This window comes from Lithobates pipiens, unplaced genomic scaffold (assembly GCF_037356315.1).
Source record: "Lithobates pipiens isolate NorthernLeopardFrog02 unplaced genomic scaffold, aLitPip1_a1.2 Scaffold_13, whole genome shotgun sequence".
NCBI classification, from domain to species: Eukaryota; Metazoa; Chordata; class Amphibia; order Anura; family Ranidae; genus Lithobates; species Lithobates pipiens.
In genome coordinates, this window is record NW_027507718.1 from 288,924,575 (window position 1) to 288,940,198 (window position 15,624).

The following is a 15,624-nucleotide window of genomic DNA, read 5'->3' on the forward strand; positions in this document are numbered from 1 at the left end:
GACTGGGGGGCAGGGGTAATTGGGGGGGTGATCGGGGGGTAAAGGGGGGGTGTGAGTGTGCCTGGCATGTTCTACTGTGTGTGTAGAGTGTTGGTGCAACTCACCGATCCGCTCTCCTCCGTGTCGGAACGAAAAATACCGACACGGAGGAGAGAATACATCACTTCCTCTCCTGTGTTTACATTACAGGAGAGGAAGTGATGTCACCGGGGATTTCTATTCGTCGGGAGCGATCGCGAGGGGGTGGCCATGAATGAATGGCCGCCCCCTCGTCCCGGATCGCTCCCGGACGAAAACCGACCGCCGCAGGCACCAGGCGGGGGCCCGATCGGGCCCCCGACCCGCGGGAGGCAAGGGGCGTACATGTATGTCCTTATGCCTGCCCGTGCCATTCTACCGACGTACATCGGCGTGCGGCGGTCGGCAACTGGTTAAACACTGGCAAAAAAAACTTTGCTAGGAATGCAGTGCGCCTTTATATAACCCCATCCACTCTATTAAACGCCAGTTTTGTAGTAAGCAATTAGAAGTTAGAAGACAATTGGAGGGACCTGTGTCCTGTACTGTACTCCAAGACATGGAATTTAACTATATGTTTAAATAGCCATTATCTTAATTGTAGAGTACAGGATACAGGAAAGCAAGTCATAGACTATGGGATTTCTGCAAGCAATAAACTGAGGGATAGGCAACAATATAGCAAACAGACCCACATAAGGCAGGGTCAATGGACCCCCAACAATCACATGACGGCAGAGGCCTGAACATCCACCTAGTGAAGCTTTGAACAAATATAAATGATAAATGTAAGAGCATGTGGCATCCTTGCAAAGCTGTGAAACAGATGCTTGATGTTGAAAGGCACTAGAAACAGCCACAGATTAGATGGAATGAACCCTAATAGGGAAACAAAATGGTAGTGGAAGAAGCAGCAGGATTTCCCTTTTTGGGGCTTTCAGGGGGGAAAAAAAGGGACTCAGTCTTTCTTGAAAGAAAATGTTGCAGCTAGGTATACCCTAACTGCTCTGACTAAATTCGTGCAGTGGAATGAAATCTCCTTGGAATGGTATAGAACAAGACATAGGGATGGAAGGACAGTGTCCTCATTGAGGTGAAAGTAAGAGACCACCTTGGGGAGGAAGAAGGGTCTGGATCTCAGTACCTCCGAGTCCCAAATAAGACAAGAAAAGGTTCCTTTCAAGAAAGTTGCCTATTCAGGCACTCATGACAGAGGAAATGGCCAGCTCACTTGTGAGAACCCCCAATGTAAAAATCCCAAATCAGTTCAAAGGGAGGTTTTGAAGCACCAAAAGTACCAAATTAAGGTCCCTTGGAGACATGGGAGATTAAAATAGATTTTGGTGCTCACTGTAAAATCCTTTTCTTGGAGTCCATTGAAGAACACTGGAGGACATAAACCTTTGGGTTATAATGCTGCCTGCAAGAGATTTGGACACTGGCATGCAAAAAACTGTGGGTCAGCCCAGGATAACTCCTCTTATTACCAGCAAGCCTCAGTTTTGTAGGAAAGAAGAACCAATAGCAGAATCAAAAACACAGAGAGGTAGTCCCTCAATGGACTCTAGGAAAGGGTTTTACAGGGAAGTAAAGAAACCATTTTCTCTCTTATCCCCCCAAGGGACACAAAGTGTTTATCCTTTGTGACATACAGAAGCAGTTCAGTAGTGCAGGGTTGGGCTACACAGCAATAAAACAACAGAAAACTGGGGACTGCCTGCAGCTCAATGAACTGCCTGAGGTACCTTAAGCCCAAATATGGGAGCAGATAAGGTAGAAAGGTCTACTCAGTAGAACTTAGAAAACATGTCAACAGAAGAGGTGACAGCCCTACAAATTTGAAAAAAAAGCGATTGTTTGATTCAGAAAAGCCCAAGTGCTCACAAATATAGTAATGCAAGTCTTGACAGGAAAAAGGTGGAACCCAGTCCTTGAGGTCACGACCATGATCTTGAATGATGGTCTGTCTGAGCCACCTAGAGATGGTGTAACAGGAGTATCTTTTCAGGATCTATCCAAGATGACAAAGAGGACTCACCCTTTTCTGAAAGAAGCAGTGACAGAGAGACTTCCAACTCCCATCCAATGGAAGAAAATGTCAAAAATTGGAAGCAGGCAGAAGGATGCAAGAACAATGTCCTGGTTGAAATTAAAGCAGAAATATTTGGAAAAAATTATCTCAACAACCCCTTGTCTTTGTGCAGAACCAAAATGGGTTCTTTGCAGGATAAGGCGGTCAAGTAAGTACACTCACCCTGCATAGGTAATGGCTAAAATAACACCTTGTAGGTAAGAGTAGAAAGAGGAATGTCTCTTATTGATTCAAATAGTGGTATTGAATATTTAGAGAAAACCAGATTCAGATCCCAAAAAATCACTAGGGAATGAATGGGGGAGCCATCCTATACAAAGGTCTTAATCAAGGACTGAGAGACCAATGGTATCTGAAACAGTATATAAAGGGCAGAAACCTGTCCCTTGACGGTGTTGAGAGCCAAACACTGGTCCAGATCCAGCTGTAGGGAGGAAAGGATTATGGAGAAACTTGTCGGGTGAAAGCCCCAGGACTTACATCAAGTAAATTATGCCTCCTACAGCCAATAGTAGACCTCGTGGGTAGTAGATTTACAAGTTTTGACCATCATAAAAATCACACTCAGGGATGCCGCTGTCTTTCAGTAACTGGGCTATAATTTGAGAATCAGGATGGCAAATTTGCCTTTGGGACAGAAGATCTGACAGAAGTCTTACCAGGTGCCACATCTGCCTGGGCCAGTCTGGATCAGTGAGGATCACTGGAATGCACTCCAGCTCAATCCTGCAAAGCAGATGAGGAAGCGGTTTTAGCTGAGAAAATGCACTGATTGGGGTGCACTAATCCTGCAGAAGCACCAGAGCATCCACTGCTTCTGCTAAAGGATCCTGGTACCTAGAGACAAACCTGTCCAATTTGTTGTTAAACCTAGAGGCTAGGCGGTCCACAGTAAATGTCACACACCTCTGGGTGTAGGGACCTCTCTCCTGGGTGCAGGTACTGATGGCTGAGTAAATCTGCTTACCAATTGCCTACATTTGGGATGTACACAACAGACAAGGCAGGGCCATAAAGTTCTGCCCAATACAGGACCTGATCTACCTTTCTTGCCTTGGCAAAACTTCTGATTCCTCTCTGACGATTGATATATGCCACCGCCATGGCATTGTTCAACCGAGTCCAGACTATGATGAACCTTCAGATGAGTCCAATGCTTCAGATGAAGCCAAAACAACTCACATTGTGAGTGTCCTCCTGAAGACGGTTAAGGAAGACCTTATGGACACCAGATCCGAATTCCTGTACCACCAAGTCAGGGACAACCTGATCCTTGGTGAAAAATGAATCAGTCTGTCCAGAAACCAGATCGATTTGTCCCACGATAAAAGGATGTTGCGATGAAGAGGTCTCAAGTATAACTGGGCAAATAGAACTTCTCCAAAGGAAGCCGCCATCAGGCCTAGAACTGGCATGCAAAAAGCAGTCTGACAACTGAGCTGGAAAGTTCAGATCTGAGAGCAGAAAATCTGAAGTTTCTCCTGTTTAAAGAAAACTCTGGCCTGAGCTGTGGGCAGGACTAGACCCAAATACTCCAATAGAGAATACTAACCATACTAACTGCAGTAACCTGTGGACAACTAAAGACATATTGTGTGGCACAGGCTGTGCTGACTGTAATAGTGAAATTAGAAATTACGATTCAGCTGCTATACTAAAATACCTTATAAACCCCAAAATATATGAAGATTCTGAATATAGATTTCTCATATAGTAAAGTGCTAGTACAGTATCCAGTGAGAAATATAGTGCAATAGCGATAAATTTTAGTAATAAAAATTGGCTATAAAAATATATACTCTATATTTATATATTCATTCATAAGTGCATAAAAAGCCCATATGTGTTCTCCAAAAAAAAAAAACATATAATCTCAAAATAGTGAATGTACAGTGCCTTGCAAAAGTATTCGCCCCCCTTGAACTTTTCAACCTTTTGCCACATTTCAGGCTTCAAACATAAAGATCAAAAATGTTAACTTTTTGTGAAGAATCACCAACAAGTGGGACACAGTTATGAAGTGAAACGAAATCTATTGGATAATTTAAACTTTTTTAGCAAATAAAAAACTGAAAAGTGGGGCGTGCAAAATTATTCGGCTCCCTTGCGTTAATACTTTGTAGAGCCACCTTTTGCTGCGATTACAGCTGCAAGTCGCTTGGGGTATGTCTCTATCAGTTTTGCACATCGAGAGACTGAAATTCTTGCCCATTCTTCCTTGCAAAACAGCTCGAGCTCAGTGAGGTTGGATGGAGAGCGTTTGTGAACAGCAGTGTTCAGCTCTTTCCACAGATTCTCGATTGGATTCAGGTCTGGACTTTGACTTGGCCATTCTAACACCTGGATACGTTTATTTGTGAACCATTCCTTTGTAGATTTCGCTGTATGTTTGGGATCATTGTCTTGTTGGAAGATAAATCTCTGTCCCAGTTTCAGGTCTTTTGCAGACTCCAACAGGTTTTCATCCAGAATGGTCCTGTATTTGGCTGCATCCATCTTCCCCTCAATTTTAACCATCTTCCCTGTCCCTGCTGAAGAAAAGCAGACCCAAACCATGATGCTGCCACCACCATGTTTGACAGTGGGGATGGTGTGTTGAGGGTGATGAGCTGTATTGCTTTTACGCCAAACATATCGTTTTGCATTGTGAGCAAAAAGTTCGATTTTGGTTTCATCTGACCAGAGCACCTTCTCCAACATGTTTGGTGTGTCTCCCAGGTGGCTTGTGGCAAACTTTAGACGAGACTTTTTATGGATACCTTTGAGAAATGGCTTTCTTCTTGCCACTCTTCCATAAAGGCCAGATTTGTGCAGTGTACAACTGATTGTTGTCTTATGGACAGACTCTCCCACCTCAGCTGTAGTTCTCTGCAGTTCATCCAGAGTGATCATGGGCCTCTTGGCTGCATCTCTGATCAGCCTTCTCCTTGTCTGAGCTGAAAGTTTAGAGGGACGGCCAGGTCTTGGTAGATTTGCAGTGGTCTGATACTCCTTCCATTTCAAAATGATCGCTTGCACAGTGCTCCTTGGGATGTTTAAAGCTTGGGAAATCTTTTTGTATCCAAATCCGGCTTTAAACTTCTCCACAACAGTATTACGGACCTGCCTGGTGTGTTCCTTGGTCTCTGTGCTTTCAACAGAACCCTGAGACTATCACAGAGCAGGTGCATTTATAAAGAGACTTAATTACACACAGGTGGATTCTATTTATCACCATCAGTCATTTAGGACAACATTGGATCATTCAGAGATCCTCGCTGAACTTCTGGAATGAGTTTGCTGCACTGAAAGTAAAGGGGCCGAATAATTTTGCACGCACCACTTTTCAGTTTTTTATTTGCTAAAAAAGTTTAATTTATCCAATAGATTTCGTTCCACTTCACAATTGTGTCCCACTTGTTGGTGATTCTTCACAAAAAATTAAAATTTTAGATCTTTATGTTTGAAGCCTGAAATGTGGCAAAAGGTTCAAAAGTTCAAGGGGGCCGAATACTTTCGCAAGGCACTGTATACAAAGAAGTCCAAAATATAAACAGTAGAAGAAAAAGTGTCCAAAAATAATATAGTTCTAAACAATCCTTCTTAATTTTTGTCACTCAGTGATTCTTAAAAAAAAAAAAAAAAAAAAAATGAAACAGAGTCAACCTTGATACACAGTGCTCCCTTCGCCACACATAAGGAAAAGCACCTGGGTAAGGAAAGGCAAACAAACCCTAAAAAAACCCAGGGGAAGTGGTTAAACACACCATGAACAGCTCTAGGAGAAGTAATTCTCCACTGCCTGCACACAGCGTAGTTCCAGACTCAAGAGGTTGGATGGGTGGATGATCACCACGAAAAAAAAAAAGGCTTCACATAGTGTACTATAGTTACAACAAAACATTTGTTGTGGACTATAAAAGTATACTAACAAAAGTACAGCAGACTGAAGAGTATAATGAAAACCAAACATGCAGGAAGACACTGTGGATCAGTATTGCACTAGCTTGAGTTAAGGTATCCGCTGGCTGCTCATCTTAAAGCCACTCACAGCACAGAGAGAACCCACAGCATCCATTTGAATAAAACATCTGGCTTCACCCCCTGAAGCAGAGTGGCCAGTGGATTCCTTGGCATACAGCTAGTGCTAGAGACAGGCTTAAGCAACGCCAACGCATCCAGATGTGAAAAGAGCTCTGCAGCTAACTTTTACTATGATGGAGTCTGGAAAGTGCCCTTTGTGGAACCCAGGATCTAAAGGCAACTTTTACTCTATCCTTACAACATCCAGTCCTGCAGGGTGCAGATATTGTACTCCAAAAATTAGGCTGAGGACAAACGCGCAGATGGCCACATTTAAAGAAATCAACTGCCGAACAGCAAATGGAGAGATGTCTTGATATAAAAATAAATGTCCATCCTCCTAGGATACTAGCAAAACACTATGACATGCTAGTAGTAAGAGAGGATATTCTGGGCTTGCCTACAGTTTTTTTCTTTGCCAGTGTCCAATCCTTCTTGAAGGCCAGTTTACACCACGTGCAGTCCAGTGCATTTTTTTTCTGCATCAAAAATGCATGGAAAGTAGGTTATATTACTTTCCAATGGCATAGTTCACACCAGTGCGGTCATTTCAAGGGCGTGCCAGAAAAAAATAGAATATACGTATTTTTCCTACACTGGACTTTGGTAAAACACATCAAAAACACACCAGAATGCACTGGAACCAGACGCCAGTACAGTGGGGGAAAAAAAACACAGGAAAAAACATCTGAAATGCATCAAAAACGCAGTAAAACTGCACATGCAGAAATGCACTTGGAACGGATCTGGAGTGGTGTGAACCAGCCCTTAGGCAGCAATATAACCCAAAAACTTCCTGTGTCCCTCAATGGACGAGAAAGAAATATATTTTAGTGCAAAATGTAAGTATATAGCGAATGATCTGTATAGTACATACCTAATGATAAGCTGGCTTTCTTCATACAAGTTTATATGCTGACATCTGATGAACTTGGACAAGCTCTTCATGTCCCCTAGTACAAGTCTGGACTCAGATTTTCCCTTCTCATGTGTCCCTTTTACTTCATCCAACCATTTGAAGTACTTACACTGATCAGCTTTAGGATAATCGCATGTATAAAAGAATCTACCCTAGGGTCAAAAACATTTTTAAAATATTTTTACAAATAAATTCATCATTTAGTTTTTTTGCCCTGGCCACAAATGTAACATTCTAAACTGAGATCAATTTAAATGTGTTACCTTATTGGGGCCTTCTTTTCTGACCATAACAAGCTTGGCAGGTTGCTGATGCAAGCAGAGTGGTGAAACCGTTTCCTTTCTGTTTATCTCATCAACCACTGATGATGTGTAGAAGGATATGTCCACTTTGGAGAGAGCTTTGTGTAGCCTCTGTGACAGCTCAAACATTATAACATTTAAATGTTCTGTATAGGAAAACATTAGGCAAAAATAATTATGGTACCTATAAAGTGGACCTATCCACAGTCAGGCAGGTTATCATTTTTCTTCCATTTCACAATTATGTGCTACTTTGTGTTGGTCTATCATATAAAATCCCAATAAAATAAATTTACGTTTTTAGTTGCAACATGACAAAATGTGAAAAATTTCAAGGGGTATGGATTATTTTTCAAGGCACTGTATCCCATGTTATCTTAGTGCCTGCAAGCATGATTCCTGTACGGACTCTACGTTTTGAGACTCAAACTCTCAGCACCTCTGTAGTTTAGAAGGCAAGCTCTGTGAATTCTGTTACACAGTAGTGGCTTTCAACAGTGCGTAATGAGTGTCATAGAGTTCAAGTATATATGGATCTTCACAAAGTAAGCTTACAAACTTCAAGATCATTCAGATTAATAGGAGTAGGCTAGAAAAAAAGTGAAATGCAATGCAGAGATGAACATATGCATTTTGAGGACAAGGCATACCAATGCCATTGATGACATACATTGAGATTTTTTAGATACGTTTTCTGGAATTTAGATGCAAATAGATTAATTTGTTACTATAACGGCAAAGGACATAAAGATCCGTTTAACAAAGAGTATAGCAACAAGTACAAATAAGATGTCTAATTATCAAGCTAATATTTCATTGATAAAAAAAAAAAAAAAAAAAAAAAACGTTCTAGCATTATACATTGGAAAAGAGAGCTGAACATGCATAGTACACTTGATATGATATAATAGGCAGCCTAAAAGACTTTCATATTTTCTTAGCTGTATGAAACTTTTTGTGCGCCAGTTATATGCATGCTTAGTTGCTTTGTTTTTCACACTTCATTAAAACAAGAGAAAATGTATTCCTTGAATTACTTACTTACTAACCCCTGAATACTGACCTCTGAACTAAACATTGCTTACTATTGACTCCTGAACTCTGCATTACTTACTACTAACCCCAGCACTCAAAGTTCAGTAGTATGTAACACAACGTGCAGGGGTAAATCGTAAGTAATTTAGCGTTCAAAGGTCAGTATTATGTAATGCTACTGCAAAGGTTGAACGCTTGTTTCCATCTAGGGGACCTGGAAAAGCAGTTTTACTGACCCCTCTCTTCCCGCATGCTTCTCTGTGCTACAAGACTGGTCCCTACAGCCTGTTCTTCCCAACGCTCTGGTGGTCAGATGCCCCTGATATAATCAAGTTGATAATAATAACAGTCCATTGCGCTCGGTATTACGGTAGCAAATGTATATAGACATAAATCTTGAACAGTCCCAGTATATGATGATAAAAGTGCTTCTGCTCTATAATGATATATCCGTGTTCCAAGGTGCTCAGACTGGGTGCCCCACATAGATGCAAACTCACCCCTAGGAGTTGATAAACTATCTCTAGTATGGTCGTTCAAGCGTGTGGGGATACCCCTGTAGAAATCGGTTGCTGGTGTCTCATGTCACGTGATGCCTCGTATAGGTAGATGGAAATACAGAACGCATGACATGAGGACGCCAGCAACAGATTTCTACAGGGGTATCCCCACACGCTTGAACGACCATACTAGAGATAGTTGGTCAAGTCTTAAGGGTGAGTTTACATCTATGTGGGGCACCCAGTCTGAGCACCTTAGAACAAGGATATATCATTATAGAGCAGGAACACTTTTATCATCACATACTGGGACTGTTTAAGATTTATGTGTATACATATTTGCTACCACCGAGCCCAGTGCACTGTTATTATTATTCATTTATCATTGCTTTTAGAATGTTACTGCAGCTGGTTTACTATTGTGCATTTACTATTCCATTGGCACTGTTTTTTTATCAATAATCAAATTGATGCAGGGCCCATAACCCTGAATTAGACCGGAAGACACAGGTGGTGAACAGTCTACAACTGAAGCATAGGGGAGCCGTTTCGGCAAAAATAATGTTTTTGTTTTTTTAATTCAGTAAGTAAATTTAACAAACGTACATATCCCCAATCTTTGGAAAAAACAGCTTGAATAAAGCTTTGCATAGTGTAAAAAGCCATAAAAGAAATATAAAAGTTAGTCATGTTTAGCAGTCTACTACTTAAAGCGAATCTGTCTGAAAGTAAGAAGTGGGCAAGGTAACATTCCTGAATTCTAGGCATCTAAGCACTTGTGTTAGTATACATAACAATTCTTGTGCCCCATGGAGCACCTTTAATCCTGGTCCTGGGCTTTGCAGAGAACCTTGAATTGTCTCCAAGTTGGGCTTAAACCTCATCTCTTCCTGACACTAAGTCCCACCTTCTGTAATTCAACTTTTAAATGTCAGAGCCTTAATTGCATACCAGGAACCTAACATTTGACAGTTTAATGGCAGGAATAAGCTCAGCCCTGCGGAGGGTGGAAGATGATCTCAGCTTAAATTGCAGTTGAGGCCCTATGTACAGTGAGGGAAAAAAGAATTTGATCCTCTGCTGATTTTGTACGTTTGCCCACTGACAAAGAAATGATCAGACCTATTTAAGTCATTAGGATTTCGAGGCTGACAATCGATAACTCGAATCTTCAGCTCCCGCCATATATTTTCTATGGGATTAAGGTCTGGAGACTGGCTAGGCCAATCCAGAACCTTATAGTGCTTCTTTTTGAGCCACTCCTTTGTTGCCTTCTCACCCAAGATTTGACAGTACATGGCCCCGTCAATCATCCCTTTGACACGGTTAAGTTGTTTTGTCCCATTAGCAGAAAAACAACCCCAAAGCATAATGTTTCCACCTCCATGTTTGAAGGTGGGGATGGTATTCTTGGGGTTATAGGCAGCATTCCTCCTCTTCCAAACATGAGTTGATAAAAAAGACCTTGATTTTGGTCTTATCTGACCACAACACTTTCACTCCGTTCACGCTGAATCATTCAGATGTTCATTAGCAAACTTTCGACAAGCCTCTACATGTGCTTTCTTGAGCAGGGGGCCCTTGTGGGTGCTGCAGGATTTAAGTCCTTCACGACGTAGTGTGTTACCGATTGATTGTTTAAATGCTGCCTGGGAATGCCTGTGTCCTCCACACTCACATGCACCTGTCAGCTGTGTCCCTCCATAGGCTGTATGCATCTGAAAAAGAGTGCACTTTAAAGCCTGTGTAGCCTTAGTGTTCCACCCCCCCCCACCCCCGACCACTTCCACACCCCCACTCTTTTTTTTAAAACAAGCTTTTCCCGCGCGAGCAGAGGCTCTAACCCTGCTGACAAGCATGGAGGGGAGGCTGGGGCAGAGGAGAGGGAAGGCCTGGTGGATGTGAAGCCGATGTAATGGCGGTGGTGAACGGCGGTGGATGGCGGGAGGTGGTGCGGTATGTTACCGCTCTCTGCCCAGGCCTGTCCCTTAATCCGTGGAGGGAGAATCCCATAAGGAAAAACCCCCTTACCTTCATCCTTCCTGGAGTATGGCTGGAGGAGCATAGAGCGTGGACACCAAGCAGACAGATCAAGCATAAAAGGTATGTGCTCTTGGCAGCCCCCGGTGGTGACTATAGGCATAGCATAGATTTACTTAAAAGGAGAAAACCTACTAGAATTAGAAAAATTCTTGAGGAGTCTCCCTTACCTTATCCAGCTGCAGGGTTTGAATAACAGACCCAATCTTCACCTCTCACTGTCGGCTCCGTTAGGAAAAAAACCTTCAGGGACTGGGGCCCCCTTGAATAGGGGGATCCGCAGTTCTGGGCCCGTAAAGCACTCTGCCAGGAATATGGCTGAAAAAAACAAATACTGGGTCCAAGGGTCCAGCTCTCTAAAAAGAGAAGAGTTACAGGTAAAACCTTGTTTCTTTAGACACGAGGCCTGGGTACCATCCAATTCGGTCTGGAAAAGACACTTTGAATGGATCCGGCTGCATAGCTGGCCCCAGTAAGGAATATTCCAGTGGAGCTCAGCACAGCACATCTTTACTTGTGACCAACACCTAAGAAATTGGCAAAAAAACTGAGGTACCTCCAGTAGGGGGAGGGGTTATATGGGTGACTGAACTTCCTGTCTAGGGTTTGCCAGTGTCCAATCATCTAGTGATACCCTATAACCCATCAGTAATTACTGAGTCTCTGTGTCCCATGATGTACGAGAAAGAAAATTATAAACTGATCATTTCATTGTCACTGGATAAATGTACAAACTCAGCAGGGAATCAAATACTTTTTCCCCTCACTGTATATCTTAGGCCTAAGCTAAGGGCTCTTTACATGGAATGACTTGAAGACTAACAAAAGTACTTGTAGGCACCATAAGGTGACTGTACTTCAGGACTGTTGCATATTTGCACATTTTAGGCCAAGACAGATTGGATTTACGTTTCTGAAGGAACACAGAGAACTAACTGAGCCTTATTGTGGCAATGTAATATTAGTGTTGGGAGAAAAAATTGGAAAAACAAAACCATTCAAACTCTCCATACAGTCTGAATGCACTTATAGGCATGCTACATCAACTTGTTAACAGTGCATGTACTGGGATGATGTTACTCTAGGTTACATCTCTAATCATGCCATTGTCTCCTCTAATTCAGTTAGCTCTACAGAATAAGCGTTTAATTAGTTATTCTTCAAATAAGTGCCCATTCCTGCATCATTTGTTGGTGTGGATATTGCAATTTAGCTCAGGTGATTTAATTGCAAATAAATGGTATAATAAGGGCTAGATTTAAAATCAACCATTCTAAAAGCAATCCTCTAATGAATAAGCCATGAAGCCCAATTACATTATTTACTGTAAATAAATATTACTGTTTAAGTACAGAAGAAAGCTCAAGAATAGCATAATCAGTACTGGGGTACAGTAGAGACTCACTGTAATTGGATGGCTTAAATGAGCAACACCTTATCCAATTTGAAGATCCATGTAAATCCTTTTACAATGATAGCCATAATATTGTAAATTGTTTTTGCCAAGGGCATTTTGTAGAGTCCTTTACATCTAGCAGCCCTATCCCTTTACACAATAAATCAGTAAAAGAAAGTTTGTAGTGAGAGACAATCCATTTCACCAGGTACTGCAAGCAAAGGACATAAACACGTACGTTTAAATGAAATTTGCTGATGTAATCTAACATATATTTAATTCTAGTTAATCCAGTCAATAGAATATTTCCATCAAATCTTAAAGAGGAAGTAAACCCTAATGGGTTTACTTCCTCTTTCATTCCCTGTAAAGGCAAAGCATAATGGACTACTATGCATCGCATAGTAGTCCATTATGTGTCCCTTACCTGACACAGGAGCCAGCGATGTCACCGCTGTCCCCTGTAGTTCCGAACGTCCATCTTCTTGGTGGGTCTCCGTGGGTCTCGCTGCTCCGGCGCTGTGATTCGCCGGAGCAGCGATGACGTCACTCCCGCGCATGCGCACGGGAGCCGAGACTTGCGGCATTGCCGTCATCGACGATGCCACGCTCAGTGCGCCTGCGCGCCGCTGTCTACGGCCCATGCGCCGTAGATAGCGGTGCCCGTCTTCGGGCAAATATCTCCTAAACCATATAGGTTTGGGAGATATTTCTTGGACCTACAGGTAAGCCTTAATCTAGGCATACCTGTAGGTCACAGTGGTTTGTAAGGGTTTACAACCACTGTAATATGTTCTGAAAAATGGACTGTGTGTAGCCAGCCCTACGTTAAAGATTAGAAGATCAAAAGAAGAGACTAAGGCCGGCCATACATGGTTCAAATCTTGGCCGGTTCAGCAGGCACTGGCTGAGAATCTAACAGTTAATGGGCAGGCTGAATGTACCGAGTTGATCGATCGATCAATTTGGGTACAACCAGCTTACCGAATTCTCTCGCGATTATAGCTGATGGCTAGAGATAACCACTGTCCTGGGGGAAGCCATCCCCACTGGGAGCAGACAATGGCCCAGCAGGAGGGATCATCCTATCAGGACTGTCTGTGTTGATGAGGGAATCATCTGAATCTTTCCTGCAACCGGTGATTGCAGGAAAGAAATTTGCACAGTGTATGGCCTGCCTAATGGGTTGGTTTACTAAAACTGGAGAGTGCAAAATCTGGTACAGCTGTGCATGGTAGCCAATCAGCGTCAAACTTCAGACAAGAAAAACAGCTCAATGTGTCTGAGCCACAGTATCTCATCCCCCGTCAGGTACCGGCTCTGTATGCAAATAGCATGTGAAATCATCTCAGTGTTAAAGTCAGAATGCCACTTACAGTGGGTGTATGATAATCCTTCAATTAAGCCTGTTTTGTATGCATTTGTGTGTGTATATAAGTCATTGTTATTTGCTTAAGATTTAGCTATGAGTAAGCACCAGTAGTCAGGGTATGAAACGTATCAGATATCCATTTTATTCCTTTGCTGTATGAACTGTCATTAATAAATTAAAAAAAGGGAGGCAAGTGGGACTTTAAATGAAGCATGTGAATTGAAAATAAAAATAATAAATACATGTGAGTAGATGAAATGATTTAGATTTAATTTATGATCAATAACCCCTAGGGGTAATCCCTTTTTCTTTATACAATTTACCCGGGGTGGAACATGCCATTGTTACTGCGGCAGGTCACTTCTCTTAAATCTGTCATTAATAAAGATATTTTTGTTAGAGTGTGGCCATCCGGATCAATTCTTTCTTCACAAGCTTCTAACTTCAGCTTGTTCAATTAGGCTTTGACAATGAAAAATTGGAATCTGATTGGTTTCTATGTAGAGCTGCACCAGATTTTGCACTCTCCATTTTTAGTAAATAAACCCCTAAAAGTCCCAGGACCCTGGTGCAAAATGCCCAATAAAAACACAGAATGTTCTGTTGCCTAATATCTCTACTATAAAAATTCACACCACAGAACCTTACTAATGGGTAAGATTAAAGTCGCCACAAGCATAATCAAGGTATACCTAATGCCAAGGAAGGAGACATCTGTCACATCTACAAAAAAAAAAAAATTATAATCTGATTTGTCAGCTTCTTTATATGATCTCTGCTTTCTAGTAGCTAAGGTTCTGGTAACAAAGCTGGGTAAGAGACCATGTATGTATACAATGTGGCATTAGGCAGGGATGTCCACTATCCCCCTACTTTCTGAAAAAACTTTAGAAGCACTGACTAAAGTTCCACATAGGTGGCTTCACTAGATTTGATATGACTGAAAATACTAATTTCCTACATCTTCCTAATCAACTCCATCACCTGTTTCTGATGTCTTCCTCCTTTCCTTAAAGTGCTTGTTACCCTAGCACTTCATATTCCTGATATGTGCCTAAAGTATAACATGTAATTGTATGAGAAAGTACCCTGTTCTCTTTGTAATGTTTCCTTTATGTGAAATCCCTGGTGTTCTTGCTAGTCCCCTTACTTTCCTTGTAAAAACTGACCACATTAAGCACGAGAGCACATCATGGTCAGTTCTCAGACTTGTCCTGACATGCCTCTGCTGCACAGCCATTCACTGGAAAGCTCAGAGTGCTGAGCTGGGTCTCCAGTGAGGGAAAATGATCACTTATAAAAAAAAATATATATATATATATAAATACCCTTTTTCCATTTATATCTATACAAAAATGTTTTGCCTTTCATTTCTATTTTAAACTGAATGGGTTGTTTTACAAGGCGATCTAAACAGCTCAATTACTACTAGGGAAACGTCTTTCTGTCAACAGCTAAAATTCTGTATACACGTTCAGTTTTCCCCACATCAACTCATTTCGCAACCCTGTTGATGCAGGGATCTTTCCTGCTACTCTGTTGTATTCTGACAGGGGGACTACCCCCCTACCAAAATATACAGATCAGTGCTGCAGTCATTGGCTGTTCAACAAACGACCAGTGTCTGTTGCACACAGACCGGTACAAACAAACTGAAATGTGTCCGGTTCATGCTGAACCAGCTGATTTTCTGTTTGTGTATCCTTATCGCTAACCACTTTTCTTGGCTACTGATGTAAGCAGAGAGCAGCGACATGTGGCATCACAAAATGATGAAAACCTTGTGTCACTTGGGACAGATTTGAGCAGAATTTTCTCACAGAATATACAGTTTTTTCAAGTGTATATAGTTACTATATTTCATCTTGAAATTTCAGTTTATAGTCTT

At 41.8% G+C, this 15,624-nt stretch overlaps 1 protein-coding gene across 3 annotated transcripts in view; it reads right to left on the minus strand.

The window, feature by feature from the left end:
* ZGRF1 (zinc finger GRF-type containing 1) overlaps window positions 1-15,624 on the minus strand; it is a 213,515-nt gene that overhangs the window by 106,195 nt on the left and 91,696 nt on the right. For all 3 annotated transcript variants that reach the window (XM_077476750.1, XM_077476747.1, XM_077476748.1), the window contains 2 exons: window positions 7,355-7,539; window positions 7,050-7,243 (listed from right to left, as the gene is read on the minus strand). In XM_077476750.1, coding sequence (XP_077332876.1) covers window positions 7,050-7,243; window positions 7,355-7,539 — 379 coding nt within the window. The remainder of the gene's footprint in view (window positions 1-7,049; window positions 7,244-7,354; window positions 7,540-15,624) is intronic.